The sequence below is a fragment of the Rhinolophus sinicus genome, linkage group LG14, assembly GCF_036562045.2.
Source record: "Rhinolophus sinicus isolate RSC01 linkage group LG14, ASM3656204v1, whole genome shotgun sequence".
Lineage (NCBI taxonomy): Eukaryota > Metazoa > Chordata > Mammalia > Chiroptera > Rhinolophidae > Rhinolophus > Rhinolophus sinicus.
Genome location: NC_133763.1, coordinates 49,644,321 through 49,661,846, shown reverse-complemented (window position 1 = coordinate 49,661,846; position 17,526 = coordinate 49,644,321). Strand labels below are relative to the sequence as shown.

Below are 17,526 nucleotides of genomic sequence, written 5' to 3'. Positions count from 1 at the left end.
TCCTGCAGGCATCGGAGAGTAAACGTAAACCCAGAGGCGGGTGGGCGGCTGGGAGGGGAGACGCTATGAACTTCAAACTCCTTTAGAGTCTTGTGTTTGTCTCCAACCATTCAAATACTGCATTCGACTATATCTACTTGCACATTTTCCTACCTCATCCAAATCAAATCAAACTGATGCCAGAAAAATGTGCTGTTAATTCTATGGCTTTACATACTCCAGTTTGAACCTTTCCAAGCTCTCAAACCGTTCTGTGTACCCCAATCTTTTAAGTCATTCTAACATACTGGCTCTGCGATGCCACTCTTCCACTCAGCTCTCCCGTGACAAGTCACTACCTACTGGAGCCTTAGTTAGAGTGGCATCTCTCTGGACAGCCACCTACCATCTTTTGTGAGGTGACTCAAACCTCTCTCTAAAATCTTAACTCTCCTCCCCTCCCGCCTGCCTGGCTTAGGCCCCATCCCCCAAACGCACCCGCTGTGTGACCGTCTGGGTCATTCCATACCTTGTCCTGGGAACAGCAGGAGTTGCGGGGATACCGAAAACAACGGGACATAGTTAGGGACTCTCATGCCATTTCCCTCCATCTCTTTCAATTCTACCCATCTCCCTCGTCCCAAGATAATCTTCCCCACTTCCGTGAAGGCCTCCCTGGGAATTCTCACACCCACTTTCCTCTACCCTATTTCAATCCTTCTTCAGAGAACAGTGCATACTCTCACCTGTTTTCTTACAGACCACTTATGCCTTAACTCTGTGAAACCATGTTTTCACCTTCGCACCCTCCTCACAATGCTCCCAGGTCAGGTGCCTGCCCTTGGGGCCAATGCAACAGTCTTTTCCCAGTGTCTGACAATGCAGACCACTTCCTGACACCTTCTCCTTCCTCCTTATCTCAAAATACAACATTCTCCAGGTTCCAGGTTCTCTTATATTTTTCCGACAACTCCTTCTGTCTCCCCTCCTTGCCTCTGCTGCTGAATGGAGGTATTTCCCATGTTTTGTTCCCTGCCCTCCCAGGTCTCCATCCTGCCTCCCTCATGGTTTCAAACAAGGATCCAAAGAGGGACTCCTTGGTCTGCTTCTCTAGCTCTGACTTCTGGATTTCCTGTTTTTCCAGCTGCCCATTCAATATCTAGGTCTGGGGTAATTATTTCAATACACATTCACCCCTTCTCCTAGTTATCTGTTGTAGTAGAAAAAGTATTGACTCTAAGTCCTTACATTCCTTTCCACCCTAGAGAACTGGGCAGAAGAATCAAGAAAAATCCATCTCATCTCTAAGAAACCTGAAGGGCCCTTCTCTAGTGGACACAACAGCCCTTTAGCCTCTTCAGTTCCCCAGGAAATATCACAACAATAGTTTTACTCCTCTTGCCACTTTGTGATTTCTGCACATACAAGGAGGTGCCCTTACCCACCTTCTGCCTGCCTGCCACGTTCCCCTGGCACCAAATAGTTTTACTGCCATCTCCTGGGAGTGTGACACCCCAGCCCGTGCTAACTTCGCAGTACAACCTCCTACCCTCTCGCACTTATTGGTGTGTCTGCTTTCTCTCCCTCAGGTCTCTGCCCTCTTCATGAGAGAGTCATTCCCTTACGAAGATGGGCTGAGTTGGGTACACAATAAAATGCTAAACGTCAACAGGCATGCAGGGATCGATACTTATCAAAATACCTGCACATTCTTTATCCTCGTTACAGTCCCATGAGGTAGGTGGAGTAAGAATTATTCTCAAATTACAAATGAGAAAACAAGCACAGGAAGGTAAGGGACTGCCTCAAAGTCACGTTAACAAGAAGCCAATTGATGTCAGAAATCAGACTCCAACCAGCTCGTCCGACTCCTTATTGAGTGTTTGCAACCCACATGCCACCTCGCCCCTCTCATTCCGTCCCGAACCCTTCTCTCTGCTGGGCTCCTTACCTTTCATTTTCCCAGCCAGCTCATATACTTTTCTTGGCTCAGCAGATCGTTTTTCCAGAGCTGTGAATAAACCACCTCTGCCCCAGCGGCCTGAGTCATCTGATAGAAGAGAACATTTTCTTCTATAGGAGGCAAAGTCCAGTCCCCCATTAAAAACAAAACAAAACAAAACAAAACAAAACAAAACAAAACAAAACAAAACAAAACAAAACAAAACAAAACAAAGGTACCGCAAATAGACTTGTAGGAGAAAGTTCTCCTTCCCTTTGAAAAATCAATCTAATCTCCTAGAAATATCAAAGGTTGCACTTCTCAAATATGTTTAGGTTTTCTGGAATATACCTGGCCATCATTCACAGTGAAAAACTTAGTGTTCTGAAAGAGCAAAATCTACGTACTTCTGTAATTCCTGGGAGGAGAGAGAAGGATGGAGAGCGGTAACAACAAACAGTTGCATCACTGGTCCCGACTCCCATTTTACAGGTAAGGAGGCGGGAAGGTTAAATGACTTACTCAGGCTGGTGCTAGCATCGCTGGTTAGTAGCCTGTATTTAGTCATAAGCCCACTACAAATAATTGTTAATAAGTGTACGTGTGGGGCACTGTTCTGGGCACGAAGGTTGCAACAGTGGACAAAAACAATAACTGCTGCTCCCACAAAGCTTATTTTCTCGTGCGATGAAACAGTCAAATAAGCAAATACACGTCATATGCCAGCTGGTGATATGTCAACAAGTCAACCAAGGTAGGAAAGCGGACAGAGAAAAATACTGGGGGTCCGTTCTATACGAGGTGATCGGGGGGGACCTCTCTGAGACACGGACGTGTGAACAATGCTTGATGGTGGCTCCCTGGGGACAGACGGTTCCAGGCAGAAGAAGTAAAAAGTGCCAAGGTAGTGAGGGGGAAATATGCTTGGGGTTTTGCTTTTTCTCCAAGGACTCATTCGTCTTACAGACGTTGCCTCCGTTCACCCTCTTAAAAACCTTGTGCAGAGAACAGCGCAGGTATTTCCCCATCATACGAACAAGGCAGTTGAGGCCCGGGAAGGCTGCGTTACTCAGCCAGGTACACACGAGACAAGAGTCAAACCCACGTCTCCTGATCCTAAAATTTACACTTCTGTTTCGACCACACAAGGCCGCACAGAGCCCATCAATCACCCCAGGTGAGGGTTCTGCCTCAGCCTCCCCAGTTCTTGGCATGAGAAAGCTGGGGTCCCCACCCTCTCCTACCGATGCAGTGTACGATGATGGCGTCCTCCGCGCCGGCCTGTGGGTGGGTGACATCCCCGCTGACGTACATGATGGACGGCGAGTCTGACTCTTCGTGGTCCAGCTGTGCAGAGCTCTCGTCCTCCTGCTGCTCCAGGTCCTCTGGCTCGCTCTCCTCGGAGGGCAGGCAGAACGACTGGTAATGGTTGGACTCCCACCAGGCCATCCTGCAACAGGACAGAGAGAAAAGGACACGAACGGGATGCAGCTCGAGTCCCCTTGGAGCACACTCTGTACTGCGGTTCACAAACGGTAAGTGGCCCGCGGAAACCAACTCGAAACTCACCCTGATGGAGTTTTTTGCCTATTTGCACATAAACAAGGCGGCTACTGATCGGCCTCCTGACTATATATACTTCAGTAATGAGCGGCCACCAGATGTCCCTGTTTTCAAGCACATGACTGAAAGGGAATGCTGGAGGAAAGCACTTTCTTTAAGTCAGCTATAATAAGATCTTAATATCATCTTGCCTCCACTGGGCGTGCTTCTCTGCCTCAGGACTTTCCACTGACGTAGACTACTGTTCAACTTTAGTCTTTAAAAAAGGAGTCTCCCTCCACCAGGAGCTACCAGCTTTACACTAGTTTTCTGCAATTTTTACGTGATGTTCCACTGCAGATTCACTATGCAACGGTGATTCCTTTGCCAATTGTGACCCTCAGCTTTATGACCAGACAAATAACACACACGTACTTTTTCTGATGTTCCGCTTCCTCCTTCTTCTTCTTTTTCTCTTCTAGTAGTTTCCTTCGCTTGGCGGCGGCTTCCTGTCTTTTCTTTCGTCTGTCCTCCAGCTCTTCTGGGCTTAGAATTCGCTTCCTTTTGGTCGACCCCTCCAGCAGGCCTGGGATGAGAACCTGAAGGGAGGACAGGATCCCTAACTAGGAAGTTTGGGGGGTGCCTGTTCCTGCAGGAGTTTCATTCATTCCTAAGACACACTCTGTACGGAAGCAACATGCTTAGTATTTCACAAAACACGGCATCTCCACACCCCCTTGCGTGGTGGGACGTGGTGGCAACACTGCCACTTGTACTTGCATCACACATCTTCCCGGCTTGGTGACCAGGACATTGTGCTCTAAACTCAACCAAAGCACTGCCATGCTTGGTACAGCAATACCTCATTTTGGTTAATTTTATTAGGAACGAGGTACTTCAGAAGTGTCACTTTTTTAAAAAAATTGAAAGCATACCTTGTAGGATGCCATTTTAGGCTTAACCATTTTTAATGGAAATCTTCCTATTACGTATTGTATTTTTTTTTTTTTTTGAGCAGAATATTTCAACATCATGACTATCTTAATGCTCGCTAGCTTTCAATCAGCACATACTACGTGTGTCATTAAGAGAGGACCACGATCATAAGCAACACTGCTAATGACACGGGGTCACGACGGTCAACAGCAAAGGGCGGTATTCTGGTTAACAGTGACCCTTCTGGGCGGCCTAGATGGACAGAGGGGTAAGATATCCTCTTCTGGTTAATGTTTTTCATGCCAACTTTTCATAGAGTTTTCATACTAGGGTACGGTGAATTAATTATACTTACATTTCAACAAATACATACAGATTTCAACAAATACTTACATACTTATTTCTTAATACATCACTCCCAGCATCATTTTTTTGTTCTCTTAGGATGAGGGTCTGGGAGAAATTATTCTTTTACGTAAATTAATGGTTCTTACACGGCCTTTATTTCTGAGTAACGGGCCCTCTTCACTAGTTTTCTCCAAAAGGGTTTTCTGCAGATTCACCAGTTGCTCGAATGATTTCCTGTCTTCTTTACTAGGCTCCTTAGAATAGTCTTTCCCTTCAAATAAGTACATATGGTTTTCTAGGAACATAAAACACAAAAAGAGGAATGTTAGATACTAAAGAAAAATGGATTAGTTCCGTCAAAGCAATAACCAGGGTGCCAATAGCCCGTATTCTAAGTGGGCTGATGACCGGTTTGTCACAAAGGTACCACATTTCTGATCCCACTGATGAGCGGGGGATCCACCTGGGGCCCTCACACATTCCTTTTCAAAGAGAGGGCATGGTCAAAGCCCTTTGGTCCATCACTATATGGTCCCCGAGTCTGTTAGATACCCCCGTCCTGTGGAGTCTTGGGTCACTCATCACTCACTCCACACTATTCCTCAGCATACATCTCCTGACACTAAGGGAACCATAAATATAACCCCATTCGATTGACAATGTTCTTTCCAGATCTCATGAAGCATCTTCACAAGCCTCTCCACAATCCTGGTACAACTAACCCCACTTACGAAAGGGAAAACTGAGGTCAGGCAGCGAGTAAGACGCTCTCCAATTCTTACTGCTCATTGAAAAGGAGGCAGGACTTTCTGACTCTAAGGCCAGTGGGGAGAGAACAGGCCAGCAATCCATAACTACAGTAATAACAATAATGACAGCAGTATTAATCTTGAATAGCATTTTATGCTCTCAGAGCACCCACATCCATCCTCACATTTTCACAGCTGTTTGATAAAAGGATAAAGCAGACGTTAACAGCACCCCTTCACAGACAGGACACAAAGGCTCAAAGAGGTTGGGTGATCTGCTAAGATGGTGAATCAGTGATAGAGGAAAGGAATGCCAACACAAGACTGGCAACCACAGAAACGTGAAATAATGATTCTAAAGTGAAGCGTCGTTCATAGCACATGTTACCAAAGAATTATTTTCACAGCATTATGAAATGAGCTGTAAGTATGTTTTCTCTAGAGAGTAGGAGAGCAAAACATTTTCATTCTCAAGAGATCAATTGCTTCACACTCGTACCCAAATCCAAGCAGCTGTAATTCTAATTGGCATTTGCTAATTAAGTCAGCAGGGGGGCTTTCAATGAGGTGCTCTAACAACAAGTAGGAAAAGATAAAAGAGCTGAGAAGTGTCAAGTATGATCAACATATGTAGCTTCCTATTAAACACAAGTCTCAACTTACAAACATGCTTTTTTAAAAAACCCTGGCATTCAAGAGAAAGCAAGCCTGTTTTTTATTTAGTTCTGCTTGAGGCTGCCTTAATTACCAGTCTTTCACTTTAATTTCTAGTATTTTTAATTGTGTTCCCTGTCTTCACTCTGCAGCCAAGAGGAGGCTGAGGACCACAGGTCTGGTCCCTCATCTACGTCTTGCCAGTGGAACCATCTACCACAGAGTGAACCTATGCTCACTGATCAAAGACAAAATTCCCAATTTTAATACAACTGGGAAATCTTTTCTGGCAGCCGGACTGCCTGAAAAAAAATAATTGTTTTTTGGCAGTTGGACTGACTGAGAAATATAATTATCTTCCTGGAAAACAGTGAAATTTTATTTTGTTCTAGTAAATGTTAGAAAAATAAGCTGAAATTAACCTAGATGAGTGCAGAAATGGGTCCAAGCCTCACAAACGCTTTGAATGTATTCAAAATAGAACTGTAACAGCAGACCATGTGCATCTAGCTCTTCTCCCTAAAACTACTAACTGGCAGTAAAGGGTTTTTCAAAACATGAGGCATCAGTGAAGGAAAAGTTCAATAACTTAGTGGAACCTGGGAGGTGGCTGGAGGGGTGGTAACAGATTAGGAGAACAGAAGCAAAACGCAGATGCCTCCTGAAGCGGTGATCACAGGGACAGAGACCCTTCCAATCCTCCAAAAGCTCAGGACTTACAGGGACAAGGTACCACAGGGCGGGGACCCGAGAGAACTTCTGCACCCCAAATAACGGGAGGGCCGTGAGCCCGATGCACTCCGTCTCTTCACTTTGAGTAAATGGGTTTATTCTAACCCCTACCCCACCTCTTCCAAGAAAGATATTAAAGGCTTCGTCTCTGGAGAAACTGAGTTGCCCAGTGAAAAGACTTCACATACATACATCTGGGAAGACCCAACAATGCGAAAGCTGGCCCACCAACCAGCAATGCTGGCATAAGGACCAAGAGCCCATATACTTGCTCAGACCAGAGCTGCCCACCAGCGATGGCACGTCACAGGGACATGCGATCAGACAGCCAGAGGACACCAGACAGCCCAGGAAAACTATCAATGAGGACACGAGATTCCAAAACAAATTTTAAAAAAAGCAGCTGCAGCAACTGGAAGACAGAGTGACAATGCAGGGGGCAGAGGAATACATTTTTAAAAGTTGTAATAAATATCCTCCCTGGAATACATTTTAGAAACTGTAATCAGTGTCCTCAGAGAGGATATTATCTCCCTGAAATGACAACAGGATACAATTAAAACAACAAGCAGAGAGTAAGAAGAGTACTTGAAGACTAAAAAGGGGATGCTAATATTAAAACATGTAAAAGAGATACTACGATAAAAGTCAGAGGGCTGTCCGACACAGCAGTGCCAGCTGCCTCCGATGTCCCCCACGTCCTATAACAACCATCCAGGTGAACAAGATAACCACCCAAATCCATGCCAACTGCAAAACGAGGAGTCAAGACCACCACCGCCTTCAATTTGCAGCTAAACAGGGAAATGAACACGCAAAACCAGCCGAGCCAGCCCCCAAACCCACGCTAGAGCAGAAGTCAGGATCGATGGCACAGAAAGAGGAGAGGGCAGTGGAGTCCCGGCAGTGCCCAGCACAGGTGAAATCCATCCCCCCCAAAGAGGGTCGCACCTCAAATGCAAAAATAGTGAGGACAGGTCTGAGACCTGGCAGATCAAGAGCAGTGGCTACTAAGGAATCGAAAGGAAAGGACTAGAAAAGTACGTGCAGCCAGCACTTTGGAAAGGCACTGCTTCTGGGGGAGAGAGAGACCCACAGCGGGGAGGCGTGCCTTCGCAGCTTCCTGGCAGAGAAGGAAGCAAGTGATGGAAACTCAGGGTCCTACAGAAACAAAAGAGAATCAATCACAAAGCGAGAACTCATGCCAACCCCACGCCCACCAAACTAAAGAGGCACCATCTAGCAAAGCACCTGCACTTCTGCGTATCCATGGAATAAGGTTCCCTTGAATTAAGAAGCCTAGTAAGACTCTGAAACCTCTCACCTGAGTCCCTGGTACCGAAAAATAGTCCTTTCAAACAACCATAGGACATCAGGGAATATCCTTACAAAGCTACTATGTGAAAAAACACTTCGAATCAGAAATCCAAATATTCAGAACAGAAGTGGACGAAAAAGACAAATGTTGACCAAACGCACAAAGAAAAATTTAAGACAAAGACAAACATTATCTCATGATTGACATGTACTGTTTCACTAAAGAATGAAAATTAATGGTCCCTACACCTCATGGGGTCTTGTGAAGATTACATGAAAAATTAGGTATAAAGCACATCACACTGTACACCCTTTGGATTGGGCACGGAATAGACTCAATCAGTGTTTATAATTTAAAAAACAAATCACTGTCCTATTCAGAAAAGGAACCAGTATGTAAAGAAGATCATACTAAGGACAGTTGGCTTTACTAATAAACACAGGAGATATTTGCAACCAAGGGAGGAAAAGTACAAATTGAATCCTTGAGACTGATACTACCATGAGCATTAATGATCAGCCAAGTTCAAGTTCAGTTATAAGGGAATAGGCAGACGACCTCCAGTCAGTCTAGGGAGTAAGTCTTACACAGTGTGCCCAAGATGAGAATAGGGCTGGGTGGGGACCAAGATGTCCCCGGGAACAGTCTCCAGGATTTCCCCTGGGGACGCACCGCACTCATGTTCTAGCTTAGGGGAGCTGTACATCTGACCTGCTGTCACCCCTACTCACTTCCTTCCTCTTGCTCTCTGCTTCCTTCTTCCGCTGTAGGCAAGGCATCAGAGACCCACCGACCATCTTCTGTTTCTCCCAGGATAGACTCCAGCTCTATGTCCTCCACGGTGCTCCCCTCAGAGGACAGCAGTTTATCCAAACCGAACTTGAGGATCTCAGTCAACTGGAATGGAGAAAACAAAACAGTCCGGTCAGTTCCCATGAAAACAAACACTGGGACATCAGGGATTTGCTAAGCGGCTTACGGACACCAGGCACATTCCTTCCCTGAGGGTCAGCCTTTCTTCTCTCCCCGTGAGAAGAAACCAACAGGGCCATTTAGTGGTTGGATGATGGGTAAGCAGACAGGTGAAAACACCGTGATCAGAAATGCTGACTTGGACAATTCCCGACAACAAAAACAATTTATGAGCCTCCATTTTGTTTTTGGAGAGCAACAGTCATTTCCTGCATTACCTTAGCACTTCTCACAGACGTTCCCAGCAGCCACGAAAGAAGTCAGAGACCCAGCTGGCTACTCTCCCACCTTTGCCACCACCAAATTTCTTGCAAGGAGAAGGCTACGCAGGGTGCCTTACCTCCACCATTCACTGACTTCTTTCCTTTGGCACTTTGGTTTCCTGCCGCAGTGCTCTCTGGGAAATACCTTCACAAAGACCAGTCACAACTCTTGATCGCTAGACCTGAAGGCCATTTCTCAATTCTCATCTCCTGGACAGTCCTATGTGCCTCTTCCCTTCTCTCTAACGTTCCCTCAGCCCATTCTCCAGGGCTGCAGGAACCACCCAGAGAGTTCAGAGTATTTTCCTGGCTTTAGCGTCCGACTTCCAACTGTGCACCTCTCAAAGCACTGACTCTGAGATTCTAAACCGAGCTGGACTCACATGTTGGCTCCTCGTCGCATCCTGTCCCTTCATGGGTCGATTACCTCTAGATGGCCTATTTTGTGAGTAACCCGGAAATCTGAAGGTATTCTGTAATAGCTTGAAAAAAACTCAGCTCTCAGTATAAACACACCTGGATATACTGATAATTAACCTCGGTATTCATAACAAGGCGACTGGCTTTGGCAGTTGGCGCCCAAAAGAGAAGAAAGCCAACTATGGATGAGAAGAATGGGTCCATACCGTGACAGGGCACCTTGTATTACACTTTCACTTATGACGTGTCTCCTTCATTAAGGGACTCCATGCATTTGCGGAGAAGCAATCTATTAATATTACAACCCTTATGGCCATGGGCTTGCAGGATAGAGAGGACCTGAGTCTTAAATCTGAATGTCCTCAGGCAAATGACTTAAAGGGGGAATAAAGATTAGTGCTTCCCCTTTCTGTTGTTACTCATATTCAGAAGCCATTAGAAAGAAGCGGGTCCTCTAATCCTTAGCACACAGTAGGCATTCAGTAAACGTTCATGGCTGCCTCTGTTTCTACTCTGGCTCTCTGAGGACTTCAGAATCCCATACCCCTTCGATTTATGAAACGATGGTTACAACTTTTATTGTTGGATTCTTTTCATTTAAGAACAGAAAAACCTGCTTTCCTCTGAGACTAGGGCTCTGGGTTATTATTACCTTTGTTTCTGGTAACCAAAGGGATAACTGGTAGAGTCTGGGTGGGGAAGAGATAAATCAGACATCAGAGCTAGATGTAACCTTCCGTTAACCGTGAGCAGGGCAGGATTCCGACAGGGCCCCTCTCAGCCAGTGGGCTATGTTCCCACCAGGACTGGGCCCACCGCAGGGAGGGATGTCTACACAATTCACACGGATGTGCCCTGACTGAACCCCCAGCTCCTCCCCCACTGGGAGAGAGTTCAAACATCTTACTGACACCTCTTCCTCCTCCAATACCCAGAAGGTGGGCACTCCCAGGCTCTGTCATTTACCCTTCACCAGACCCTACGCGACAGTGAACTTGTCCCTGTCAAGCTCCTGTGGAGAACTGGAATATGGAGAAGTGCATTTAAGTGTCTCTACAGTCTACTGTGACCTCTCTCAAGCTTTCCTCTGACATTTGTCATGGCCTCTTAGATTATGTGAAAACAAAATGTATAGTCTGCCCAGCCACCATCATGGATAAGCATGCACACATCAGTCGGGGACAAAAGAAAAAGGGAAAAACACACTTTGCACCCGGAGATGAACAAAAACCAACAAAGCAAACACAAAATCCACAGTTACTCTTCCCAGTTCTGGTTCCAGAATAAATGAAACCTTGAGCCTTTCCTTTACAGGAACCAGCGTGAGTTGTGTCCTTTGCAAAGTCGATGTGTAAAGATATGCACTGGCCTTTAGGAATATAATAACCATGTGAGAAAACTGGCTTTTTTTTAACCCATGCTCAGACTAACTGTAAACTTGGTAACTGCTATACTACTGTGTAATTTTTCTTATAAATACTTATTGTATATTCTGTTTGGTAAACTAGTTCTCTGATAGCCTGCTCTTATAAACTTTTGCAAATGAATTTCTTGTCTCTGAGTTTTTCCTCTAACAATAGTTTTGTTTACATTTTTTACTGCAGACTCTGTTGACTGAAGCCTAAATTATCTTCATCTTCTGAAAACTGCCCTACCTTCTATCACCCTAATTTTTATCCTCATCACCCAGGTGTAAAACCTTACACCTGGTCTCTTCATTTCTATCTCCCTGGCTACCCGCCTCTCACCAGTGAGCGCCTGTCAGTTTTTCTTTTGCAATGTTTTCACCCAGCCCCAGCCCCAGCTACTGCCCGTCAGAGGTTGACTGCTCGCTTCAAGCCTGGATCCTTCCAATAGCTGAGGAGTTGGTCTCTCTGCTTCCAGGCCCTCATCCCTGAGTTAAAATGGAACAGCCTGAGACACATCATAATATGGGTTCTAATTTTAACCCAAGGGCTGAAATAGGATAACTTCCTCCAGAAGAGAGCTTTCTCTAAAGTCTTCCAAGCCCATTTGTTTCCTATCCAGTGTCCCCTTCTTCAAGCAATTTACTCTGATTCTTTCATGCATTTTTCCTACAGCACAATGTTGAATTCCCAACCTCGCTCACCCTCCTCTGAGTATGATGAAAGTAATATAAATCTCTGATCAAAGGGTCTGGGGTTAAGATGGAGACATGGGGTTAGTCACTATTTATTATGCTGGCTTCTTGATTTTATCTAATTCTCTGAAAGGCTCTCTGCGGTAACGTACAGTATCCTCCTTTTCAGAAAAGCAAACAGAGAGTAGACCAGAAAGGTTAAGACACCTGCTCCAAGCCACACAGTCAGAAGTGACAAGGCTTGGATTTGCATTCAAGTCAGATGGATCCAAAGCCCATCCTCCTTATTCTATATTCCGTCGCCCTTTTCTATTACGTTTATTTTTAGCTCCTACAGCAGTTTGCCTGCAGTAAGTACTACGGCAGGTAGAGCTTTGCCAGGGAACAAACGTGAAGTCGGGGAGAGGGGGTGTGTGGTTATTGCTAGATCTTTCACTGACTTTTTCATCCACTGACTATAAATCCTGACGTGACGTGAAGAACACGATCGTACCTGGAGGTCAGCATCGCCCGCGGGCTTCTGGGCTCCCAGGGTGAAACGGCCCCCCTCAATGATCGTGTTGGTGAGCTGCAGCTTGGAGGCAGCTCTCCTACAGACGATTTCTTCCACAGTATCTCTGCCAACCAGCCGAATCACTTTAACAGACCTGTACACAAGTCAAAGGAGAGGAGTGTGCTAGCGGGGTCCGCAAAGATGGGGGGCGAGCCTGCAAGGCTGGGACACCTAATAGGAAACAAACCCAACACCACGTGTGGGGTCCAACCAGAGGGAGACTATTGCCTGTGGACTAAGCATTTATGAGAGAGATCTGGCCTCACAAAGGTTCTCACTGACCCTTCCAAAAAGAGTCAAGGAAGGGACGCTGAGGTGGCCGTAGCTGGGATTCCCTATCGGTGGCAGAGGAAAACTTCTGGTAGATCTAATTATCCTGAGGCCAAAAGTCAGACCTTTCTTTCAGATTAGCTCCATAACTTCACTGTTTAACTGAATTAGACCTTGACTCAGGAGGGGTAAGTTATATACCTTCTAATGGTTCCTTCTAGTCCTTTCACACTTTGATTTTGCTCTGTTTCACAAAGCAAGTCGAGAGAGAGGGTGTGCTCTGCCCGGCGCTACTGCAGGAGTCAGCAGCAAAGCTGGGCTAACCCCCAGTGGTCTCTCGTCTTCCGGTCTGCGACTGTCACCAGGACCGTGGTCTTTGCTTTCCTCCACAACCCACCACTGCTGAGAAGCAAGGAAGTGGAAAAGTGCTGATGCTTAAATCTCTTACTTGTTCTGGCCAATTCGGTGAGCCCGGGCCGCTGCTTGCAAGTCATTCTGAGGATTGAAATCACTGTCAACAAAAATAACTGTATCCGCTGCCGTTAAGTTCATGCCAACTCCACCTGAAAACAATGCACAAAACATGTGAGCAGCGGCTACACGTGGGCTCGGGACTAGAAAAGAGACCCAGGCTACGGTGGTCAGACTTTTAAGCTGGTGGGTCAGTCAAAAGAGCTGGCTTCTTCCTTCAAACTCAGGCCCCCGTGAAAAGTGCTGCCTGACTTGGGAACATTTAACTACAGAAAGTAACTAAATAAAAGGAGTAGGGGTAAGCGGCAAAAATGGATACTTAAGTTAGTGCCACGAAGCCAGTTCAGATTTCTTCCGTTTAAAAATCTTGGTTGGTTTATTTAGAATAGTCTGTGGAAAGGGACACATGCTCTTTTGGAAAAGAGCTTTAAATATGAGAGAGGTCTGCTGTGGGCACTGTTAAGAGAAGAGCTCTTAACATCCACTGCAAGTTAGCAGTAAGTAGCAAGAGCCCTGATACAAGGTAATGAGAAAAGGAAATGACATTTATTATACTCCCAAGCAGAGGGGAAAATACCTCCCTCTCTGACCGGAGAAACTTTCGCCGTTTCTGTACTTGTTTCCACCTTCATCAAAGAGAAGCTAACAAAACCAACCACAGGACAAAAATGTGCCATGGGACAACTTTCTGGCCTTCCTTCAGCGCTGCTAGAAAAGGCCAGGGAGGCTCCTCGGCTGCGAGAAGTAATTGAGAGAACCGTGAAGGCAAATCACAGCCTTCTCTTTGATTAATGTGAAAACAAGTAGAAAAGCGACTCCCTCTCACCAGGGTCGTTCCAGCTCGTTGCTGAAACAAGCAAGCCTGAAAGGGCTTGTTCCAAGAGCCTGAATGAAAGACGAACTTTTGAGATGGGCTACGGAGCTGGAGCTCAAGACAAATCAGGCAGCAACATTCTAATTAAAGCCTTTGAATAAAATGAAAGTTGGGATAAAGACATAATGAAGACTGATTACTGAGAGATGCTGAAATGTACCTTATCACAAGGCCAGTTACCCTGGAGCCCTGCTTAACTACTGTTCCGAGACACTGTTCTGAGCACTTTATATGTATTACCTCCTTCAATCCTCACATCAACCCTATGAGCAGTTCCCAGCATCGTCCTTGTTGTACAGATGTTCAAATGTGGGAAGGGGCTTATCAGAAATTGCTCAGCTTGAAAGTGGAAGCCAGGATTCAGTATAACCAGGTCTGGCCCCCGAGCCTACACTCTCACCCACGACACCACACCACCCCCCAGGCACTGGGTTCGTTAAAGTGTGCTCCATAAAAATAACCTTTTTCTGGGGGTGACTGTTGTCTAAGTGCAGCCTCGTCTTCGTTAAGAGGTTTTTCTTTTTTATACATAAGCTACAGCCACACTTGCTTGGGCCGCATTCGTGTGCTACTGCTGCCACCTGGTGGCAACATGACTCCATCACAAAAATATTTGAACGTTGGAAGGAACCCCGTTAAGCAAATAAATAACAACACTATAAACCTACAGCTAAAAAGTGATGGCAAACATGACCGTATAAGCAGAAGCTCACGTCCAGGACTGCTTTGGCTCCTAAAAGATTACTCTGTTTTGACTGATTCTGAGTACACTGTGGAGATTAGCTGAGAAGCAGCGCTCTCCTAGACGGCCCGAGACAACTGATGACGTAAGTGGCTGAGATTCAGGGCACCGTCCATGATCTTGGAAGCGAGTGAGGCCAAATGAATCTGATTATATCTTTGTGATACAGAGATAAGACACACAGGTGAAACAAGCTCCTTATGGTCAAGGAGTATATCTAACACTTTTATATACCCTTATAGCCCTAAGAGCTTATTAAATGCTAAGTAAGGCTGAACTCCCTTTTTATGATATCAATCTCTGTAGTAGAGGACACACATCCTTTTATTTAGTGTTCCTGCATCTTTTCCACCAAGATTTAGGTCTACAAAAGCAAGAGATAATGAAACTAAGATTCTGTGAGTTCAAAACTAATTTGAGTTGCTCTGCCTGCTCCATGACATAGAATAATTTCCTCTCCAGGAACTGATTTCAAATGATTTGAGAGTATAATGAAGATACTCTGTAACTGGTAAAGCACTACAAATGTCACATGTAACATTTATGACTTCAGTCAGAAAGATAATGCTAGAAATAATTCCAAAGAGTTGGCAATTTCATTACAATCACAATTTTTTTAATACTAGATTTTTAGTAAGCTTTTACAACACTATTCCCGAGCTCCTTATGGAGGAGGGATAAGTGGGGGACAGGCTGCTATCTCATTTCCCGCTTCATGGCTGGAAAGAGCTCCTTCTACAGAATTAGGAATAAAACTTTCCACAAAAATTATAGGAATCTTACAGGACAATCCCAAGTCAATGGTCAAAGCGGATGAGAATGACTCCCCAAGAACCCCGAGTTTCAGCCTTTCTTCTTTGTTGGGATGACAGCTCACATAGGTTGGACAGAAAAGAACACATGGCAGAAGTCCAGTACCTTGATAAGCTTAGGGCAACTACTTCAATTCCGCTTTGTTTCTACTCCTTGGTAATGACCTCTCCTGTCCGAGAATTAAGGACAGACATACCAAGGGTTGGGGAGTGACAGTCCTGTCCCACTCCAATGTGTCTGCTTTCATCAGCGCCTATGTGGCTTACCTGCCCGAGTACTCAGGAGGAAAACAAAAATGGGCTGCTGTCCGAAGTTCTTAATGGCCAAGTATCTCTCTTCTCCTCTCACGGAACCATCTACACGCTCGTAGCTGTAGCCTTCACGCACGGGAAGAAAACAGAAACATTAACACGCACGGGAAGAAAACAGAAACATTAACTCTTTCAAACACTCTGTGGGGAACAAAACGTTGTCAGCTCAAAACCAAATGCTACTTTTGTCCCTTTCCACATAGAGGCATGCCCCTCCTGTAAACGTCCCATTGGAAAAATCTAAACCGAGGGATCATTTTATTGTTTCACGGAAGAACTCATCACAAAGTTCTCCTCTGGGTTTTCTACATAAACACAGTTGATGTACGTGGCCTTCCTGGAGTTCATGTTCAATTCTGGCTATCCCGCGCAACTTTGACGCACTCTGTGGCCCGCACTGTGTGGCAGTTTCCAACTTTGCTAAGACACGATTCTCAAAGATGCAAAAGCAGCAAGACAAGCACCTGGGAGCCAGTGAGGGAGCCTGCCTTTCAGGGAAGCTGCGGGCTTTACCACAGGCCCACGCTGGGAAGGAGAATGATCCGCTCAAGCCGTGTTTGTGACACTTGGGCTCCCGCAATGTGCCAGTGGCATTTCCTGCAAGTGGCCACTAGACCAGGCATCCTACCGTGCCTGGGGACACCAAGTGGCTCTGAGAGACCGACTCTGAATTCATTTCTTAGACAGGAAGCTCTGGAGCTGCTGCTTCGTCTCCACCCATCTCAAGATGTCACAGCCTCTTCCTATCACCCCACGTAAATTTTATTACATGTTAAACAGAGTCCCGGGGTAATAACTTACATACTCTATGGTCTATACAGAAAAGAGTTTCCTTTGGCTTTCTCTTGGTTCATATGTGGTATCTATTTAATTTCAGGATTCAACTTTCTACTGATCTGGAACAAGTACTCAACTGTTGAGTTGAATGTCACAGGACACTGAACGATCTTGTCACTGAAACTGTGTATCAGATGTTTGCAAAAACACTTACTTCTGCAACACATGTTTTCTCCAGTACTCAAAAATTTAAACTCACCCCACCAATGGGAATGTGTGTTTCTGCCCGCGTGTCTCTGCCCTGGCATCACAGCCCTCTCTCGTTATGTTCGATCTTCTTTTGGTTCTGAATAATGTTCTTTTTCTGCTTTCCTCTGTGACAGCACCACCCTCCCACCCTCGCACCCCCAGATTACTTCGTGGACCTGTCTGGACTGGTAAGTCTAAAAAAGGCTTGTGTAATGTAGTGGCCAAGGGGTGTCACCTCTGTAATCCAAGTAGTCTTGGAGAATATCCAACATCTGGGTCATTTGGGAGAAAAGTAAAACTCGATGGCCCCTGGCAAGAAAAAGAAAAGGAAAAATTGACAATTCCAACTGTATGTAAGGTGAGCTTGCCTCAGGTGAAACTCACCCGACAATGCAAGTTTACAAATAAATGAAATACTGAAGCAGAGATGTAAATGTAAGAACCATTTACAGCGATGTCCTCAGAAACGCCAAACGCTTTACGTAAGGACAGAGATCCACAGGGAGCGTA

General features: G+C 45.5%; 1 protein-coding gene across 1 annotated transcript in view; it reads right to left on the bottom strand.

The window, feature by feature from the left end:
- Nucleotides 1–17,526, bottom strand: part of CHD1L (chromodomain helicase DNA binding protein 1 like) — a 45,002-nt gene that overhangs the window by 8,488 nt on the left and 18,988 nt on the right. Inside the window, exons 11-19 of the mRNA XM_074319243.1 lie at nucleotides 17,252–17,325; nucleotides 15,946–16,056; nucleotides 13,228–13,342; nucleotides 12,450–12,603; nucleotides 8,932–9,097; nucleotides 4,894–5,042; nucleotides 3,899–4,062; nucleotides 3,166–3,371; nucleotides 1,931–2,029 (exon numbers count right to left, since the gene is read on the bottom strand). Coding sequence (XP_074175344.1) covers nucleotides 1,931–2,029; nucleotides 3,166–3,371; nucleotides 3,899–4,062; nucleotides 4,894–5,042; nucleotides 8,932–9,097; nucleotides 12,450–12,603; nucleotides 13,228–13,342; nucleotides 15,946–16,056; nucleotides 17,252–17,325 — 1,238 coding nt within the window. The remainder of the gene's footprint in view (nucleotides 1–1,930; nucleotides 2,030–3,165; nucleotides 3,372–3,898; nucleotides 4,063–4,893; nucleotides 5,043–8,931; nucleotides 9,098–12,449; nucleotides 12,604–13,227; nucleotides 13,343–15,945; nucleotides 16,057–17,251; nucleotides 17,326–17,526) is intronic.